Source organism: Primulina tabacum, chromosome 18 (genome assembly GCF_025594145.1).
Source record: "Primulina tabacum isolate GXHZ01 chromosome 18, ASM2559414v2, whole genome shotgun sequence".
NCBI lineage: Eukaryota > Viridiplantae > Streptophyta > Magnoliopsida > Lamiales > Gesneriaceae > Primulina > Primulina tabacum.
The window spans coordinates 30761763-30778315 of NC_134567.1; the positions used below are offsets into that span (position 1 = coordinate 30761763).

The following is a 16553-nucleotide window of genomic DNA, read 5'->3' on the forward strand; positions in this document are numbered from 1 at the left end:
ATTGCTGCAACTCCAACTTAATGCGCTTTGAACTTTCAAGTTCAGCCTCCATCATTGAAATTTTGAGGTTTAGTTTGTTCCAGTTTGTAGGTCACCTTGTGAGAGTGAAGTTCAAGGAGGGGTTGCCTTCTTTGGATGAATTGTGCATGGACTTGTTCTGCCCTTCTGTATATCTTTGTACAGTGGTTCATTAATGCCGAGAGCTAAACGGGTAATTTTTAGTTCATCTTTTCCACCATATTTTTACAGTGGTTCATTAATGCCATATCCGTTCAAAGTCGTTTTCCATCATCATCGCAAGCAATTGCAAAACGGAATTTTTCTTTTCCCCGAATGTTTTTCTCGCAAAAAATTTCTCATGCAACATGTGCACGTGAGTGTATTTGAACACTGTTTCCTCCCCACTTCTATCATCCACATATTAAACGTTTAATTTTTATGGTGTCGAATTATGAAAATTGATATAAATTTTAGGACTTTTTATGGATTCAATGCATCGTGATTTGTATTTGCAAAACACCCTCTCCGTCCTACTCAAATTATAGGCATATTATAAATTTTGTGTTCGAATGATTTCGAAGGAGACTTGAGAAACAAGAATTTGAATCTTCTATTTATCATAAGATGAAAAAATACCAAGAACGAAGAAGAAAGATTTGAGACAAATAAATTTCGATGATTTAATTCACATCCTTTTCACAAACGTTTAGATATGATGAATTTCTAGCTCCCTCCCTTACCTTAATATTCATGCTATGTTCTAGTTATCAGAACTCTTCGAGCCCAAACAATGAGAATTTGAAATTAAAGATTTTAATAAATTCAGTTTTGTCAAGTGTTTTTAAAAAAGATTTGATTCATGACAGATAAGAGCAGTCACCGTCATCGTGAATGGTGCTCTAACTTAGATTGCAAGTTCATGGTATAAAATCAAGTGGACTAAACCACAAGAACAACATGCCGACCATTAAGCCGCATGCTTGTTCAGATGCAGAGGCTATTGCTCGAAAGGGCTCTCAACAAGGATTGATTAGCTCGAGTTGAGCGAGTAGCGATTCGAATCCAGCTTAAATTAATCAATGAACTAACTGATATCTAATGGGTTGACATTTCCATGTGTTTGAAGGATGGCAATGTTGGCTTAATAATGACAAGAGACGTACCATTTCATGGTGTAATAACTAACTAGCACGTAAGTATGCCACTAAACCGGGAGCAGGAATCTTTTTCCCTACCTCTGCAAGCTAGAGAAAATAGTAGATGTGATTTGATTAATTTATGGGTTTTCGAGGCCAACAACTGAGGGCGGCTGTGCAGATAATCTCTCTTTCACTGCAGGAGGTTTCCTTTTACCAGGTCCGGATGGAACCTTAACCATGGCAGGTCTTAACTCTTAATAGGCAGTCTCCAAGAAGGAACCCACAACGGAATTCTTGGGTTACAATTCCTTTCTTGAATTCGTATGACTCCTCGCGAGCAATAGCCTCGTGCATCTGTACACATTTGAAATCTTGATTTAGATAAAGGAAACCAAATTCAAGATACTTCTACACATCAATCTAACAGCAGATTGAATCAAGAGATATTCAGCATACTCACAAAGCAGAATGAAAAAGCCTAGGATTGACCTCGGGGTTTATTGCCACAAATATGCGGCAACAAAGAACGATTTCTGATGTCTCATGAACTTAAATTAACCGGTGTCAAGTATAGAAGGGCACAATGGTACCTGCTACTTGGTAAAAAGAGCAGTTTCAGGCAAATAGAGTAATGAGACCAATTAGCCTCAGGCAATCCATATTATTATATAATTTTATTAGGAACTCGATTAATTTTCTGGCTAATTTATTGGAAGCTACAAAAAGAAGGTATGAGCCTTTAGTTTTGTTTTTCTAAAAGCAAAAGACAGAGAAATCCTTTTCATTTGGAAAACTCAACTGATGTTTTAAGAATGGTAGTCAGTTTGAAGTGTCAATATAGAGATGAACTTGCGCGGGACAATCACATTAACTAACGTCTTAAACCTTAAACCAATGAAGAAATGAGTAGACTACTACGGTTCCAGCAAAAAAATTGTGTCAAATTGGCAAACAAGAAACGTAGAAAAGCTTTAAGCAGCAAATCAGATATTATTAATTTTATCGGAGGTTCCACCATGAAGACCAAGTAATCTAAAAAACTTTAAAGAAGTCTTGACAATCCAACATTCCAACTCATGGTCATGGATAGCACAAAATTAAGTAATTAAACACGTCTTCAGGAAAGAAAAAAAAGAGGGATGCTTTAGTTTTACCGAGGGCTCAAATGGCTTCCCCACGGTTGGAACGGCAATCACGTGCAAGCTCCTCAAAATTTCCACAAACTGCTTGTATATGACCTGGTAACTTGTATTGATCTCCTTTTCTTTCTCAGTCTCTAGTTTTATCTGTTGCTTGGCTCTCTCAAAATTATCAACCATGGGCAACAAACTCTCAATCACTTCTCCTTGGGCATTACTCCTCACCGTTGATCTTTCTTTCTCCGCTCTTTTTCTATAATTATCAAAATCTGCTTGCAAACGAATGTATTTTCCCTTTCCCGAGGATATCTCTGCAGACAAAGCTGAAATTTTCTCTACCAGATCTTTATTTTATTTATCCACCATGCATAACATATCTTCGATTTCATATATAGTCTTTTCATCACCGACTGAAACAGCTTCCTTGTATGCCTTGACAAGGGACTTCAGAATGGGCAGACTGCCCCCTTCTTGGAAATCATCGGAGCTAGACCTATCTTTGCCATTTCTCTGAAAGTTCAATTCGGATATAATACAAATAACGAGAGCCGTGAAAAAATCATTCAACAACTAGTTTCATAGAAAGTCTCGACCCAACAAATCCAGTTTTGATTAAAACCAAGTAAAAATACTTCTTGTAACAAGATTTAAAGCTACAGGATCAAACCATTAAAAATTTCAAGTAAACATGTTTTATGATAGAAGTTAAAAACACGGTGCTTTGGTTTTAAGGCTTCTGCATAATCATCTTTTCAACCAGCAGTTGCATCTCCGTCTTTTATGTTGCCTCGGAAGATAAGACTAGCAATTCCTGTATATATAAGTTCATGTGATGGTGTTTTCCTATAACTGCCGCCCGCCGCACAATAGACAGTCTCACCCAAGGACAGGAGGTGAAGGGATCGATCGCGCCCCCCCCCCCCCCCCCCCCGGTTTGACGTTGACCCTCATCTCCTCTAATCTTGTGTGCACCCATGCAGCCACCTGTAGTTTTTTAGCAACGGAACCATTGGCATAACTTGATCCTCATATATCCCAAGTGTAGTGGTCCCCAATAAGTTGGCCAGAACATATTATTATTTATTTTATTTAATTATTAAAAAACATTATTAAATTAAATAATATACATATATATATATAAAATATTAATACATGTAATTAATGCTTGGCCCAACTCATTCACTCTTTTTAAAAAAATAATAATAAAATAATATATATATAAAATAATAATGTGAACGCCCACGTTACAATGCACAAGTGGACCACCCACATTGATATTAACACTACATTCGTATTCAAACCAATGGGTTTGAACACCAATATATAGGGAGAGTGCAATCTTTTATCTCGTGAAATTGGGAGAGTGCAATATGATAACTATATATTATTATTATTATTATTATTATGTTTCTAATTTTATAAATATAAAATTTAAACTCTAAAATTATGCTACAAATCATTTCGAGATTTCGCTCCAGTAATTCAATATTTTCATAAGTCATACTCGAGTTTCAAATTGATATTCGAACTCCACTCGTGTGCACCTTACTCCATTCTATTAAAATAACAACAAATGAGTATTTACTTTTGTGCTTCCATTTCTGCAATTATTCTCATTCTATCATTTGAGAATGAGCTAATGAGGTTTTACCATGTGAGTATTGCATTCAGTACAGATCCAATCGTCGTTATCGGTTCAAATATATGAAATCAATGATTGACTCGTCTTACAAAAAAAATCAATACTTTGACAATTAAATTTACCCTGAGAGAAGTCAAACTAAACCCGACAATGGAACTAATGTTCATAGCTAAGGGCTCTAGCTATGCAGGATCTACAGTCAAGTATCAATTTATAGAACCTTGCCATCAAGCTAATTGTTGTCTAATTTCCATCCATTGGTTTTGTGCTTTATTACAGTTATGATTATTATAATAAATAATTGCGTTGCACTTTATCAACAAAAGAGACTCCAATTTTACTCACTAAAAATTTAAAATAATCTAATATAAGTGAGCAGATATCAAGTTAAATAATCCAAAATATATAGAAATAATAAACATTAGAGTTGATAATTTATGTACAAAAAATATATTGATGGCTGGCTCCCTTGGGCAGGGAGGGATGAGAAAGAAAGGTCTAGAAAGCAAGGGGGGGGGGAAATCCAATAAAAAAAGGAAAACAAGACATAATACAAAAATCGTGTGATAATTCACGGAATCATCCACATGTTAAGGAAAATTATCCAGAGCAGGGAAAATTCTGTTCTTGGGAGAAAAAAAAAATCTGGTCTTGAACTTCCTTTTGTCAATCAAAGCATCGATTCTTCTACATGTCCCCAAGTTCTTTCGTGGGGATATTCACATGTACTTTAATAATTTAGCCATACTACTGCTACGTTAATTATCAATATCAACAAAAGCTTTCCTCCCTCCACGTGTTCGCCCGTAAAATTTTCCGCTTCCCAATTCAATCAAGATTTCCGATTCAGTCATCACACACACACAGAGACACACACATATATAGATAAATACAGCTAAAAGGTCGCAGATTTCTTGAAATTTATGTTCTTTCGACTCGCGGAAATGGACTGTCCTTGTGTGTTGCACAGCAAATTTTGTTCTTTACCTCGAAATATTGCATCATTAGATAGATTCCCTCAAAATTGTTCTTCGATTAACTTTCTTCGTCAGAAACCTTCAAGTTTCCTGCCGTTTAGAAGAAATTTTCGTTCATGCTCTGTTAGATCCATCAACAGGAATTTTCTTAAACTGGCTGTCTCTGCTGTTTCTTCAGTTGAAACCAGGTAAAGTTTTTTTTGCTCTTGTCATTAGTTGTGTATACTTAAATGTAGTACGCAAATATGTATTGAATCTGAGAACAAAGCAAGCCTTATTTCCTTCATGTCCCTAAAACTCAATCTCGTGATTAAAACTAAAGCAAAAAAATGTCGAGACTACTAGTTTTAAGATAATGTATTTTGGTTCTGTCGAAACTCCAAGTGGTGAATTTTTTGGCATCTTCTGTGGATTTAGTGATGGAGAATTGAAGAGGGGAAATGAAACGGAAAATCATCTTAAAAGGTCTGGTGGTCACAAAGTTAAGCTAAAACTCAGGCTAGATCATCAAGTTGAATTTGGGGAACATATTGCAATTTTGGGGTCCGCCAAAGAATTAGGATTTTGGACGGAGATGGTGATGATGGACTGGACGGAAAATGGTTGGGTTTGTGATTTGGAATTAAAGATCAATGAAGAGCCCCTTGAATATAAGTTTGTGATAGTAGGAAATGATAAAGACTTGATCTGGGAAAACAGTGGTAACCGCATTCTAAAGCTGCCAGAAAGTGGAAGTTTCAGTATAAATTGTAAGTGGAACATGACAAACGAGCAAGTAAAAGTGCTACCTTTGGAGGAGGAATATGAAGAAACAATCGTGGAGGAAGAAAATGGAAATGGAAATGTTATCCCTGATGCACTAGAAGAGGTTGCTACACCAAGTGAATTTGTGGGGCAATGGCAAGGTAAGGATGTTTCGTTTGTGCATTCAAAAGATCATTTGGATGCAGAAAAGAAGAGAAACTGGGACATCTCCGGGCTAGAAGGGGTTCCGTTGAAGTTAGTGGAAGGTGATCGGATCGCTCGGAACTGGTGGCGTAAGGTATTTTGAGCCTCTTAAAGCTCGTGAACTCTTTTGGAGTCTCATTTGGTCAATTTGTAGTTTCTGGTTGTGAGTATTATTTTCTGCATTTAATATTTCCAGCTTGAAGTCATACGAGAGCTCATGGTTGAGAATATTGAGAATGGAAAGCGCTTGGAGGCTCTCATATATTCAGCAATTTATCTGAAGGTTTTATTATTATTTTTTATCGAATTTGTCTCTCTAGGACGACTAGCTGTACCCTTGCCTGATCATATCGTTTTTATGTAGTGGATTAATACTGGTCAAATTGCTTGCTTTGAAGATGGTGGTCATCACCGGCCAAACAAGCATGCTGAGATTTCAAAACTTATATTTCGTGAATTAGAAAGAATTTCCGCCAGGAAAGATACTTCACCTCAGGTCTCCTTCTTTGTAATTTTAGAAGCAATTTAACTTTAACAAAAGTAATCTTACTGTTTTAACTAATATAGATTTTTATCATTGTCTTTTGTCGGTTTTGCATGATACTTATTGTTTCATATATCAGGATAAGTTAGTATCACGTTGATAACTTATTTTACACTTCGTTTTTTCTCTTGGATTTTACTTGTTTATGTCATTGTTTGTCCGCATGGTTGTGGTGATCTTGTGGTACACAGGAAACACTTGTTATCCGCAAGATTCATCCTTGTCTACCGTCTTTTAAGGCAGAATTCACAGCATCAGTTCCATTGACTAGAATAAGAGATATTGCTCATAGGAATGATATCCCACACGATCTTAAGGTAATTCACTGGAAATGCTCTTTTTATCATTTTTATCATGTGTTGAGAGTTTGAGCTTCTGACAATAAAACAAACATTTCAGCAAGAAATTAAGCACACCTATACAAAACAAGCTTCACAGAAATGCTGGTCCTGAAGATTTAGTTGCCACAGAAGCAATGCTTGCAAGAATTACCAAGAAACCTGGAGAATATAGCGAATCATTCATTGAGCAATTCAAGATATTTCACCGAGAACTTAAAGATTTTTTCAATGCTGGAAAGTAAGACCCATTTTATTTTATAAACTACAGCCTATATCAATAAAGAAGTGCTGTATGGGATATTGCTCGTTTGGAGTGTTGTAGCGAATTATTCGGGCTCAAAATTAATTATTTTCTGTAACCTGGTATTAACTTTTTGAATTTATGTTGTTATCATGTGTATATATAATATAATATTGCTGTTTCTTGGATAGTAGAACTTTGGGTTAACCATCTTCTGATGTTTTGCTTGTGATTCATTTCATTGAAGTCTTGAAGAACAGCTGGAATCAATAAGAGATTCATTGGATCAGAGCTCAGCAGCTTTACCTTTGTTTCTAGAGTCAAAAAAGGTATTTCTTCTCAGCGGTTTATAATATTATAGTTTGATAGTTCCCCGGAACTAACATTGATGTGTTAAATGTGTTCAGCCAAAGTTATTTATAATTATTAGTCTCATTATTAACATCTTTTGATTTGTTGCTTTAGGTATGTTCATTCACACCTCATTTTAAGATAACATTTTTTCAGGTTTTGGATAATATGGAAGGAAGTGATAATATTGCAGAAAATGGATGGATAAGTGTGTTGATGAAAACGATACAAGCTATGGACAATCTTCGCGAAGAAATCATAAAGGGTCTCGAAAGTGGTCTTCGAAATGATGCTCCTGATGCTGCAATAGCAATTCGCCAAAAGGCAAAATTAACTTAGTTATTTCTCAATGATATCCGATGGGGATGCTAATAGATGTGTTTGCACATTGCAGTGGCGTCTTTGTGAGATTGGACTCGAAGACTATGCCTTTATCCTTGTTAGCAGGTAGACCACTGCATTTTCAAATAAATATTAAGAATGTTAAGTTGGAATAATTATTTACTGTGTCTGGCTGTATGATAGGTTTCTAAATGCACTTGAAGCTAGGGGGGGAGCGATTTGGCTTGCGGAAAACATAGAGCAGAATAATGCTAATTCTTGGACTGATCCAATTGACGCTGTAGTCATCAGTATCCATCAGGTTGGCTTATCTGGCTGGAAGCCTGAAGAATGCATTGCCATCGGAAATGAACTTCTGGCATGGCAAAAGACACTCCTTTTGGAAAACGATGGTATCTTGTTTCTTCATAAGAATTCATAATATTTGTTTGTTTTTAACCATACCAATTTTTTCTCTGCCATTGATCATGGTAACCGTATAAGGCATTGAGGATGGGAAGAGAATATGGGGATTGAAGCTTAAAGCTACGCTTGACAGAGCTAAGAGATTGACTGAAGAATATTCCGAGGAACTTCTTAAAATATTCCCTCAAAATGTGCAGGTAAATGAATGTTTTGGCATCTCATGAGCACTAATAATTCTTGTTTCTATTTAGCAAATAATTCCATATAATTCATTTGAATATATATGTTTTGATGCCGTGAATCTAATAACAAATATATTCCTGGTTTCAAATCTTCAACCTTGCTTGCCTTCTCAAATTCGGGTTCTACTGTATATATGACTCTTGGTTCTTGCAGATACTAGGAAAAGCATTAGGGATTCCTGAATATACAGTGAGGACATACGCCGAAGCCGAAATTCGTGCAGGGTACAATTCTCAAACCGAGTGCAGTTTAACACATTCCCGTCCTCTAAAAGAAACCCCACAAAGTAAGCAAAGCCATCTAATTTTCAGTGGAAAACAGTGTGATATTTCAGGTTTCGAAATTCTGCAGTCTTCTTTTGAAGGCTGTAAGAAAGGTTCTTGGTTCTGAGGGCTGGGATATTCTTGTTCCTGGAGATGCGTTTGGAACTCTTGTCCAGGTACTATATCTTATGCCTAAAAATGCGCTCCAGGGTATATGTGCACACGTGATTGTTAGGACTTACATATCGTTAAACTGCATCTCAGTTGGAGAACATTGAACCAGGATCAGTTCCATCAACTGTAAGAGGACCAGTTATTCTTGTGGTTAACAAAGCTGATGGAGATGAAGAGGTAAATTAATTGTTAAAAAAACAATTATCAGATAGATTACTGTTACATTTTTGGGTTAGGGAAAAAAAGATCACTGTTACATTTAAGATTAAGTTTTGCTGGCGACCAATTTGATAGGTTACATCTGTTGGGGCAAATGTTGCTGGTGTTATACTGATGCACGAGCTGCCTCATCTCTCTCATCTTGGTGTTCGGGCTCGACAAGTAAGTCTGGGCCATCAGTTTTTGTGTTTTTTCAATGAGAATGGCATTCAAAGTTGGTTCTTTAACTGCAGGAAAAGGTTGTATTTGTTACATGTGAAGATGATGAGAAAGTTGCAGATATCAAAATGCTGGATGGAAAATTTGTCAAGTAATATTTTGGATATATTCCAATAGAATTTTAATTTCTACGGGCAATTTAATATATTTTTGGTCGACTCATGGCCTTTGGACAATCTTTTTCTGTTGTGTTTTGTTTATTCTCCACAGCTTTATGTCTTTTTTCAGGTTAGAGGCATCAACAACTGGTGTCACTTTGACCCCATCTTTATCAGATAGCAGAAATGACAACATCACATTGGAAAAACGAACATCCACGGGAAACTTGACAGATAATAGTCATTCACTGCGAACAATCAAGTTCTTTGTAAGCCATCAGGTCTAACATGCAGCATTAGTTGTCTGGGATGTTTTCACTGATTTCTTGAAAACTTCGTTCAGGGCCGACCAGCTGAAGCAGGCATTATACTGCTTGAAAATGCTGATCTACAAAGCTCGGGTGCAAAAGCTACAGCTTGTAGAAGCCTGGCTTCATTAGCAGTTGATTCGAACAAAGGTTATATAACTTGTACTTGAGTTGTCTATTGGCATCTTTCATGAGAACTAAATCCGGGAAGGAGCTGCATGTATCAAGTGAAAAAATATTGAAATTTCATATGTAATAAGTTTCACCGCTCCAGTCAACTAAATTTCTGGGTTTGCTACCTGAAACTTTGGATATCCCATTGCCTCCGATAAACTATTGATGCAATGTTCCCTTTAAATTACAGTGCACAATGAACAAGGAGTTCCAGCGTCGTTTAAAGTCCCTGCTGGAGCAGTAATACCATTTGGTTCGATGGAAATGACTCTGGAAAACAGTGGATCGTTAGACACCTACAGATCCCTTCTTGAAAGAATAGAAACAGCAAAAATGGACAAAGAACTCGACAAACTCTGCAAGGAATTACAGGAGCTTGTATCTTCTTTAAACCCTTCGAAAGCAATCATCGACGGGTTATCCCAAATATTCCCCACAACTGCACGCTTAATAGTCCGTTCCAGTGCGAATGTGGAGGACTTAGCCGGAATGTCAGCTGCGGGACTTTATGAATCCATTCCGAACATCAGCCCTTTGAATCCAACCATATTTGGACATGCTGTCGCCCGTGTTTGGGCGTCATTGTACACATGCAGGGCAGTTCTAAGCCGCAGAGCTGCTGGCGTGCAACAGGCTGAGGCAGTGATGGCTGTTCTGGTCCAAGAAATGTTGTCTCCAGACCTGTCTTTTGTGCTACATACTCTTAGCCCTACAGACAAAGATCATAGTTTGGTGGAGGCTGAGATTGCTCCTGGTCTCGGGGAAACTCTGGCTTCGGGTACAAGAGGAACTCCCTGGCGTCTCTCATGCGGGAAGTTTGTTGGTGTGGTGCAGACATTGGCATTCGCCAATTTCAGCTCTGAGTTGGTGGTGGGAGGCAGCAGCCCTGCCGACGGAGAAGTGATGCAGTTAACCGTTGATTACAGCAAGAAACCCTTGACGGTGGACAGAGTTTATAGACAACAGCTCGGACAGCGACTCGGTGCCATTGGTCTCTTCCTGGAGCAGAAGTTTGGGGTCCCGCAAGATGTAGAAGGATGTTTGGTCGGAAAAGACATATATATTGTGCAGTCAAGGCCTCAACCACGATAAAAGGGTGATTGCGTTTGGAAAGAGAAACACGTTGGTCAAATCATGTCAACGTGCTACAAAGTTCGTGACTATCCATCGTTCATTACATTTTAAAATGACGGATACATTTTTTCTTTAAGATAGTTGATAAATATATACTTAGTTATGTTTAAAATTTTTGCCCTCTCAAGTAGTGGTTACGAAAACTAACGTTTAAAGATCATCATTACAGAATAAGCGCTGCCATATAGAATGTCTATATTCAATCACGTCACGTTCAAACAAAAATGTCAGATTCAATTGCACAACTCTGAGAATTATAATTCAAATGGTAACTATGTCAAGTAATCTTTAATGGCGGAAGTCTGAATCACGGTATTAGTAACCGAGCCTAAACATTTACAAAAAGCATAGAGAAGAATTTGTTTGTGCTGTTGAAAGAGTCAGATTTCCAGTCGAATTCCTGTGTCAAGTACCTGCATGCAGAAATTGTAAGCAAAGAACCATCAAATAAAAAAACATCAGGTAGAAAATCACCTTTAGAAAAAGGAAAACCAAGATCAAGATTGCATAGCAAGATCAAAGATCAGGTTCGTGAGAATGCAAAGCAAAAAACAAAGAGAGAACATGTATTTTTATCGAGTCTTCTCCACTTAACCATTACCAAGAAACTTATACTTCGAATTCTTCTAGTAGTATAAAAAAGGAATCCTTGGAGTTACCTGTACAGCTTCGAATTGCCATCAGAGAGTAGTTGATATAGAACATGCTTCTTGTTAAAGCTGAGGCTCTTTAGAATTGACAATCAGGCCTACAAACACTCCGCTGCTATTCTGTCTAGGAGAAGAATTTGGTTGGTTGCTGAAAATACTATTTTCTTGGTATTCACCATCTGTGCGACAACCCTCATTGCTCAAACCACATTCCACGGGCTTGGGTATCTGGATGAGCTTTCCAAACAACTGAAATGAACCACCACCAATTGGACTTGAAGAAGGACGCACCTGCTGTCCAGATGACCCAATGCCACATAATTGATCGCTGTTCTGACTACTTGATGATAAGTTGTCCAAAGGAAAGTTTTTAATGTTTGGAGCTGCAGAGACAGGTTTCGACTTTGAATCTGCACCATTTGTAAGTAGGTTGGTGAAAATCTGGAGGGAGTTATCACTCTCGGAGTTGGACAAACTGGATATACTACATTGATCTCGCCTGGCTCCCTGCATGCTGGCAGGAAAAAAAGAATGGTTGAACATGGACAAGTTCAGATTCTCTGCAGTTACATTAGTTATCTCTTTCATAGTGACATAACAATCTGTCCCTTCATTGGGTAGCTTCCCATGATGCTGCAGAACTTTCAATTTCTTATGATGAGGAAATGGAGAATGAAGCTGTGGCAAAGACAAAACATATTCAATTTGCCAAGGGTTCAATATGTTCATGTTCTGCAGATGTTGAGCTTCATCCCATGTGACCTACATGAGAAAATTAAAGAACTTCAGAACAAGATGGTGGTAGAAAGCTTTTGAATGTTGCGTTTTCCTGCAGTATTCAAAAGTACTAGGATGACTTGATGAAGAACAGGAAAAAAAAATCATCAGCAAGAAGAGACAAATGCAAACATCATTCCACGCAACTTCAAAGTTTGGATCTCTTGGCATTTCCAATACATTGCCAATTTCTCAATTTCCCATCATGATAACTGCTAAACATGCATTTGACAATTTGAGAACGACATTTTCTTCCAGTCCGAACATAAAGTCAAATTAAACACACAAGACCAAAACACACTGATTTTCATATCGGGCAAATATTACAAAGCATCTTTGACTTTACAACCACAGAGCCAAATACAAGAGCTTATAATTATTCTCTATTATATAGCATCTAACCAAATCAAGCACACGGCATCATTGCCTCAAACATAACAAAACAAACAAAAACCGTGTTTCAATGAAACGCTCTGAATATTGCATCACTGCCTGTGCGCCTCCATCTTCTGAACAATGAAACAAATCCAATGTATTGCAATAACATGCAGCAGTCTTGAATTGCATAACGTCGGTAACAGAAACAGATAGCCTATAAACCCTTCTTTCAATCTGTTCAACACATTTAGCAAATCATGAATTTAATTTCTAATGTTTTTACTTTATTATAAAAGGGCTAGGACCAAAGAAATTTGGGGAAAAAGGAAAAAAAACAAAAAATAGAGAACATAACATCGACCGGACAGCCCATAATCAACTCAAGCCAATACCGGAATTCAAAGACACATATATACAGCGTCCAAAATCCAACATCCATGATGTGGAACTGTTCTAAACATCAAAACAATGCTTACTGTAGCTAACATTAAAACACATTCGACTCTCAAACTATAGCAAAAGAATCCAGAAAGGAAAAACATTTTTAACCTACTATTATGCAATCTCATAGTCAAGATAAATATCCACCCAAGAATGTCATATAAATTCTACATGCATGAACAGTTGCATCGTGTCATACCTGAAGCATGCGCCAGGGAGAACCGCGCCATGGCCCGGCCTCCAGTGACGCGGCAGCCGTTATGGATCCCTGATACCATGTCATCCTCGACGAATCCTCCGTCTCTACTGCCATTTTTACCTGCATTCCCGGGCTCCAGCAAATCCGCAATGCATCTTCCACCCTCTCCGCGCTCACCACAAAATCTGGTAATCCAACCCTGGGATAATACACCACCTCGAATGCCATTCCTTTGGCCGCATTCTCCATCGCCTCCATCGCCTCATCCTTGCTACCATTGGCAGCGTTTTCGGCAGAAGTCCACGCGTTTTTGGTACCAAATCGAACAGCTCTCCTTACTCCAATGAAGAGCTCAGCAGTGGATTCTTTCCGCATAAAAACAGTGGAATCTCCGGCAACGAGGCGTTTGGCATTGACAAACTTGCTCCAACCAGTGGTTAACAAGTGGCGGCGTGGTGTGCCCCGATAGATGTGTCGAAACTCCCATGCATTGTTATTGGTGTCTTTCATCGTCAATTTTTGGACCGGGGGGTCAGCCTCGAAGTCGAGTGGTGGAAAAATCGATTCAGCGCAGTATCTCGGGACCGAAAACCCTCCGCCGTTATTCGCATCCGATGGAGTCAAAATCTTCGCAAACGAAACCACGACGTTGTGAAGGTCATCGCCGTTGCCGTTGTGATTCGCCACGCGTTGCACGTGGGGGTGAAGTGGCTGGAGGAGAATTTTGGCGAAGACCTGGTCGGAGATATGGCTCGCGAGTAAACGAACAGATAGAACTTGGCAGAAAATCAATGGCCTCTTGAGGGGAATACTGGAATTCACGATGGCGGGAGAAGGGCACTGCTCGATATGGCCTTCGGGGAAGTAGTAGACGTAGGAGTGAAGGGAGGGGATTTGGACGGAGGCACCGGCAATTGCGCGCCAAACTCCAGCGTCGACCTCGGAGGCGGGGGAGGGTTTAGACATCGTCGACGGTGGGAGGCGTGTACGTATTTGTGTATGTATAGGTTACGTATAGAGGCGGGGACTGAAGAGGCAGAGTGAGGGGTGTGGGGCAAACCGATGAATATTTAAAATGTTGCAAAAACACCCTCGCCTTTGTCTGGGAATTACGGGAATGTGTGAGACGACGTCATAACTGTCTTCTACATTTCCCACGCGCTTCTTCGCGCTTGGGCTACACCTACGCCCATCCAAATGTCCATTTATTTCCGTCATCTCTACCTACTTGGGAATGTCGTTAGTATTATTTATTCACTGGAAACAAATCACCTAATGATTTGCGACTGAAATTATTTACAAATTACTTAACTAATTTTATTTGATCATGAATTTGAAATTTATTTTTAAAAATCTTTATCATTTGTTTAGTTTTTGTATTAAATATATGTTTAAAGGTCATTTTCAAATAATTTTTTTTAAAAGAAATGTCATAAATCAAAAAAATGTTTAATCACATCACGTCATGTCATAAAAATATGCTATGTAATTATTTCCCCGGATAATAAAATTAGTTTTCAATTAAATCAGACATGTATATCTAATATTTGTTGTAATAAAATGTATCACAAAAATATAACAGAAAACATTGTTTTACAAGTTTGATACTCACAAAAAACATATTTAATGAACTATATTAGATAATTTAATTTACACAAATATATTTTCTTTCTTTTATATATGCTAATATATTAAATTATATTACTAAACACGAGAAAATTATGTGTCAATATATATCATATCTTTTTTTATGAACATCGTATTTATATGAGAGTCGTAAAATGCACGCTTTGTATCATGATTATATAACCTGACTGAACTTACTTTGCCTCATTTTCAAATAAGTTACACCAAAGTTCGACTTTTACAAAATCACATCTTTTTCATAAATATAATATGATATCATCTACACTGTTTTATAAGAAAACTATTTTTTTATCTTATATGCTCGTTTTTTTGTTATTTTGGTTATATGTATAATCAAATGTCAATTTAATCATGTATATTTCGATTTTTGACAATTTTAAGCTTTTTTAGTCATGAGTGTTGATGTAGAACTACACATGTTAACGTCAAATTAGCACTGCATTTATGATACATATGCGTCACGTCGAAAAAAAAACGAAAATTGTGAAAAAATTATAACAAATTAAAAATGAAATTTTACAAAATAAAAATTAAAATCGTATAAAGAAACATATATTGAGAAAAAAAAACAATAAAAACATATAAATTTTATTTTACAAAAACCGTTGTACTTATTTTTTTCGTTTTTGTTGCACTGATAAATCAACATGTACTCAAAACTATTACATATCTCATTATATTTAATTATTTTTAACAATTTTAATATCAAATTGACATATATTTTTCCTTTTTCAAAACAAAGACTATCATAATTATTATAAATGAAATGTATTATATTCCGTCAACTCTTTTTGAAACATGTGGTAATTAAAGAATAAAATAATTTGCAAAAAATATACAGAAATATAACTATTTTTATAATTTGTCTATAATTTATGGTTTATTATTAATTTTTAAATATATTTAAAAAAATTAAATCATTTTTAAATTCTATAAAAATGAATAACATGGTCTAAGAAATCTAGCTATCCAAACAAAAAGCGCGTGCATTGAACTTGCATGAACCTTCACAACACAACAATAAAAAAAAATGACATGTCAGTTGAATGGACAAGTAAGCCACACCTGCTCAGAGACAAGATGCATGTCACGTTTTTGTACTTTTCCATTATTATAATATAATATAAATAAATATATAATACCGATTATCCTATCAATAAATAAATACATGATAAATAAATTAATGATTTATCTGGAATTATATATTTTTCTCGTATAGTTTTGTGTCGTGAACATCTAAAATAGAAAGAAACTTGACCAAAACCAAACCCTAATCAGAAAAATTAAAAATGCCAACACTATCCTCTTATTTACTATACATATTAAGTACACAGACGCACGCAACATAGTGACTATTTCATCAAAAATAAAAAAAAAAAAATTTACATGGTAGAAAATATGAAAGCAGATGTAAACTATTAACTGGAAATAAATATAATATTTATTGTGTGAACTATGTATTGGACCGGGTCAGTATATTTCTAAATGGACTATTCATTTAATTAGTTGGGCCTTTTCAAAAGTTTTCAAGATATGTTAGACCAACTGGAGCCCCAATCA

The 16553-nt window shown here is 36.7% G+C and overlaps 2 protein-coding genes and 1 pseudogene across 2 annotated transcripts; 1 reads left to right on the forward strand and 2 right to left on the reverse strand.

Moving 5' to 3' along the window:
• Window positions 1-1089: 1089 nt before the first annotated feature.
• On the reverse strand, window positions 1090-4087 carry LOC142532490 (uncharacterized; annotated as a pseudogene).
• Window positions 4088-4543: 456 nt separating this feature from the next.
• On the forward strand, window positions 4544-11023 carry LOC142533750 (phosphoglucan, water dikinase, chloroplastic-like). Its single transcript, XM_075640628.1, is given in 20 exon segments — window positions 4544-5085; window positions 5315-5939; window positions 6042-6128; window positions 6210-6341; window positions 6581-6706; window positions 6789-6806; window positions 6808-6968; window positions 7219-7300; window positions 7479-7646; window positions 7717-7769; window positions 7848-8056; window positions 8148-8266; window positions 8466-8536; window positions 8634-8751; window positions 8840-8926; window positions 9044-9130; window positions 9202-9278; window positions 9416-9554; window positions 9629-9743; window positions 9958-11023. Coding segments are annotated over 20 exon segments (3618 nt in total). The 5' UTR covers window positions 4544-4843; the 3' UTR covers window positions 10860-11023.
• A 95-nt stretch (window positions 11024-11118) lies between these two features.
• LOC142533751 (auxin response factor 17-like) lies at window positions 11119-14386 on the reverse strand. Its single transcript, XM_075640629.1, has 3 exons — window positions 13347-14386; window positions 11561-12313; window positions 11119-11314 (listed from the first exon to the last, which is right to left on the reverse strand). Exons 1-2 carry the CDS (start codon window positions 14310-14312, stop codon window positions 11615-11617), a joined length of 1665 nt encoding a protein of 554 aa, XP_075496744.1. The 5' UTR covers window positions 14313-14386; the 3' UTR covers window positions 11119-11314; window positions 11561-11614.
• Window positions 14387-16553: the final 2167 nt, after the last annotated feature.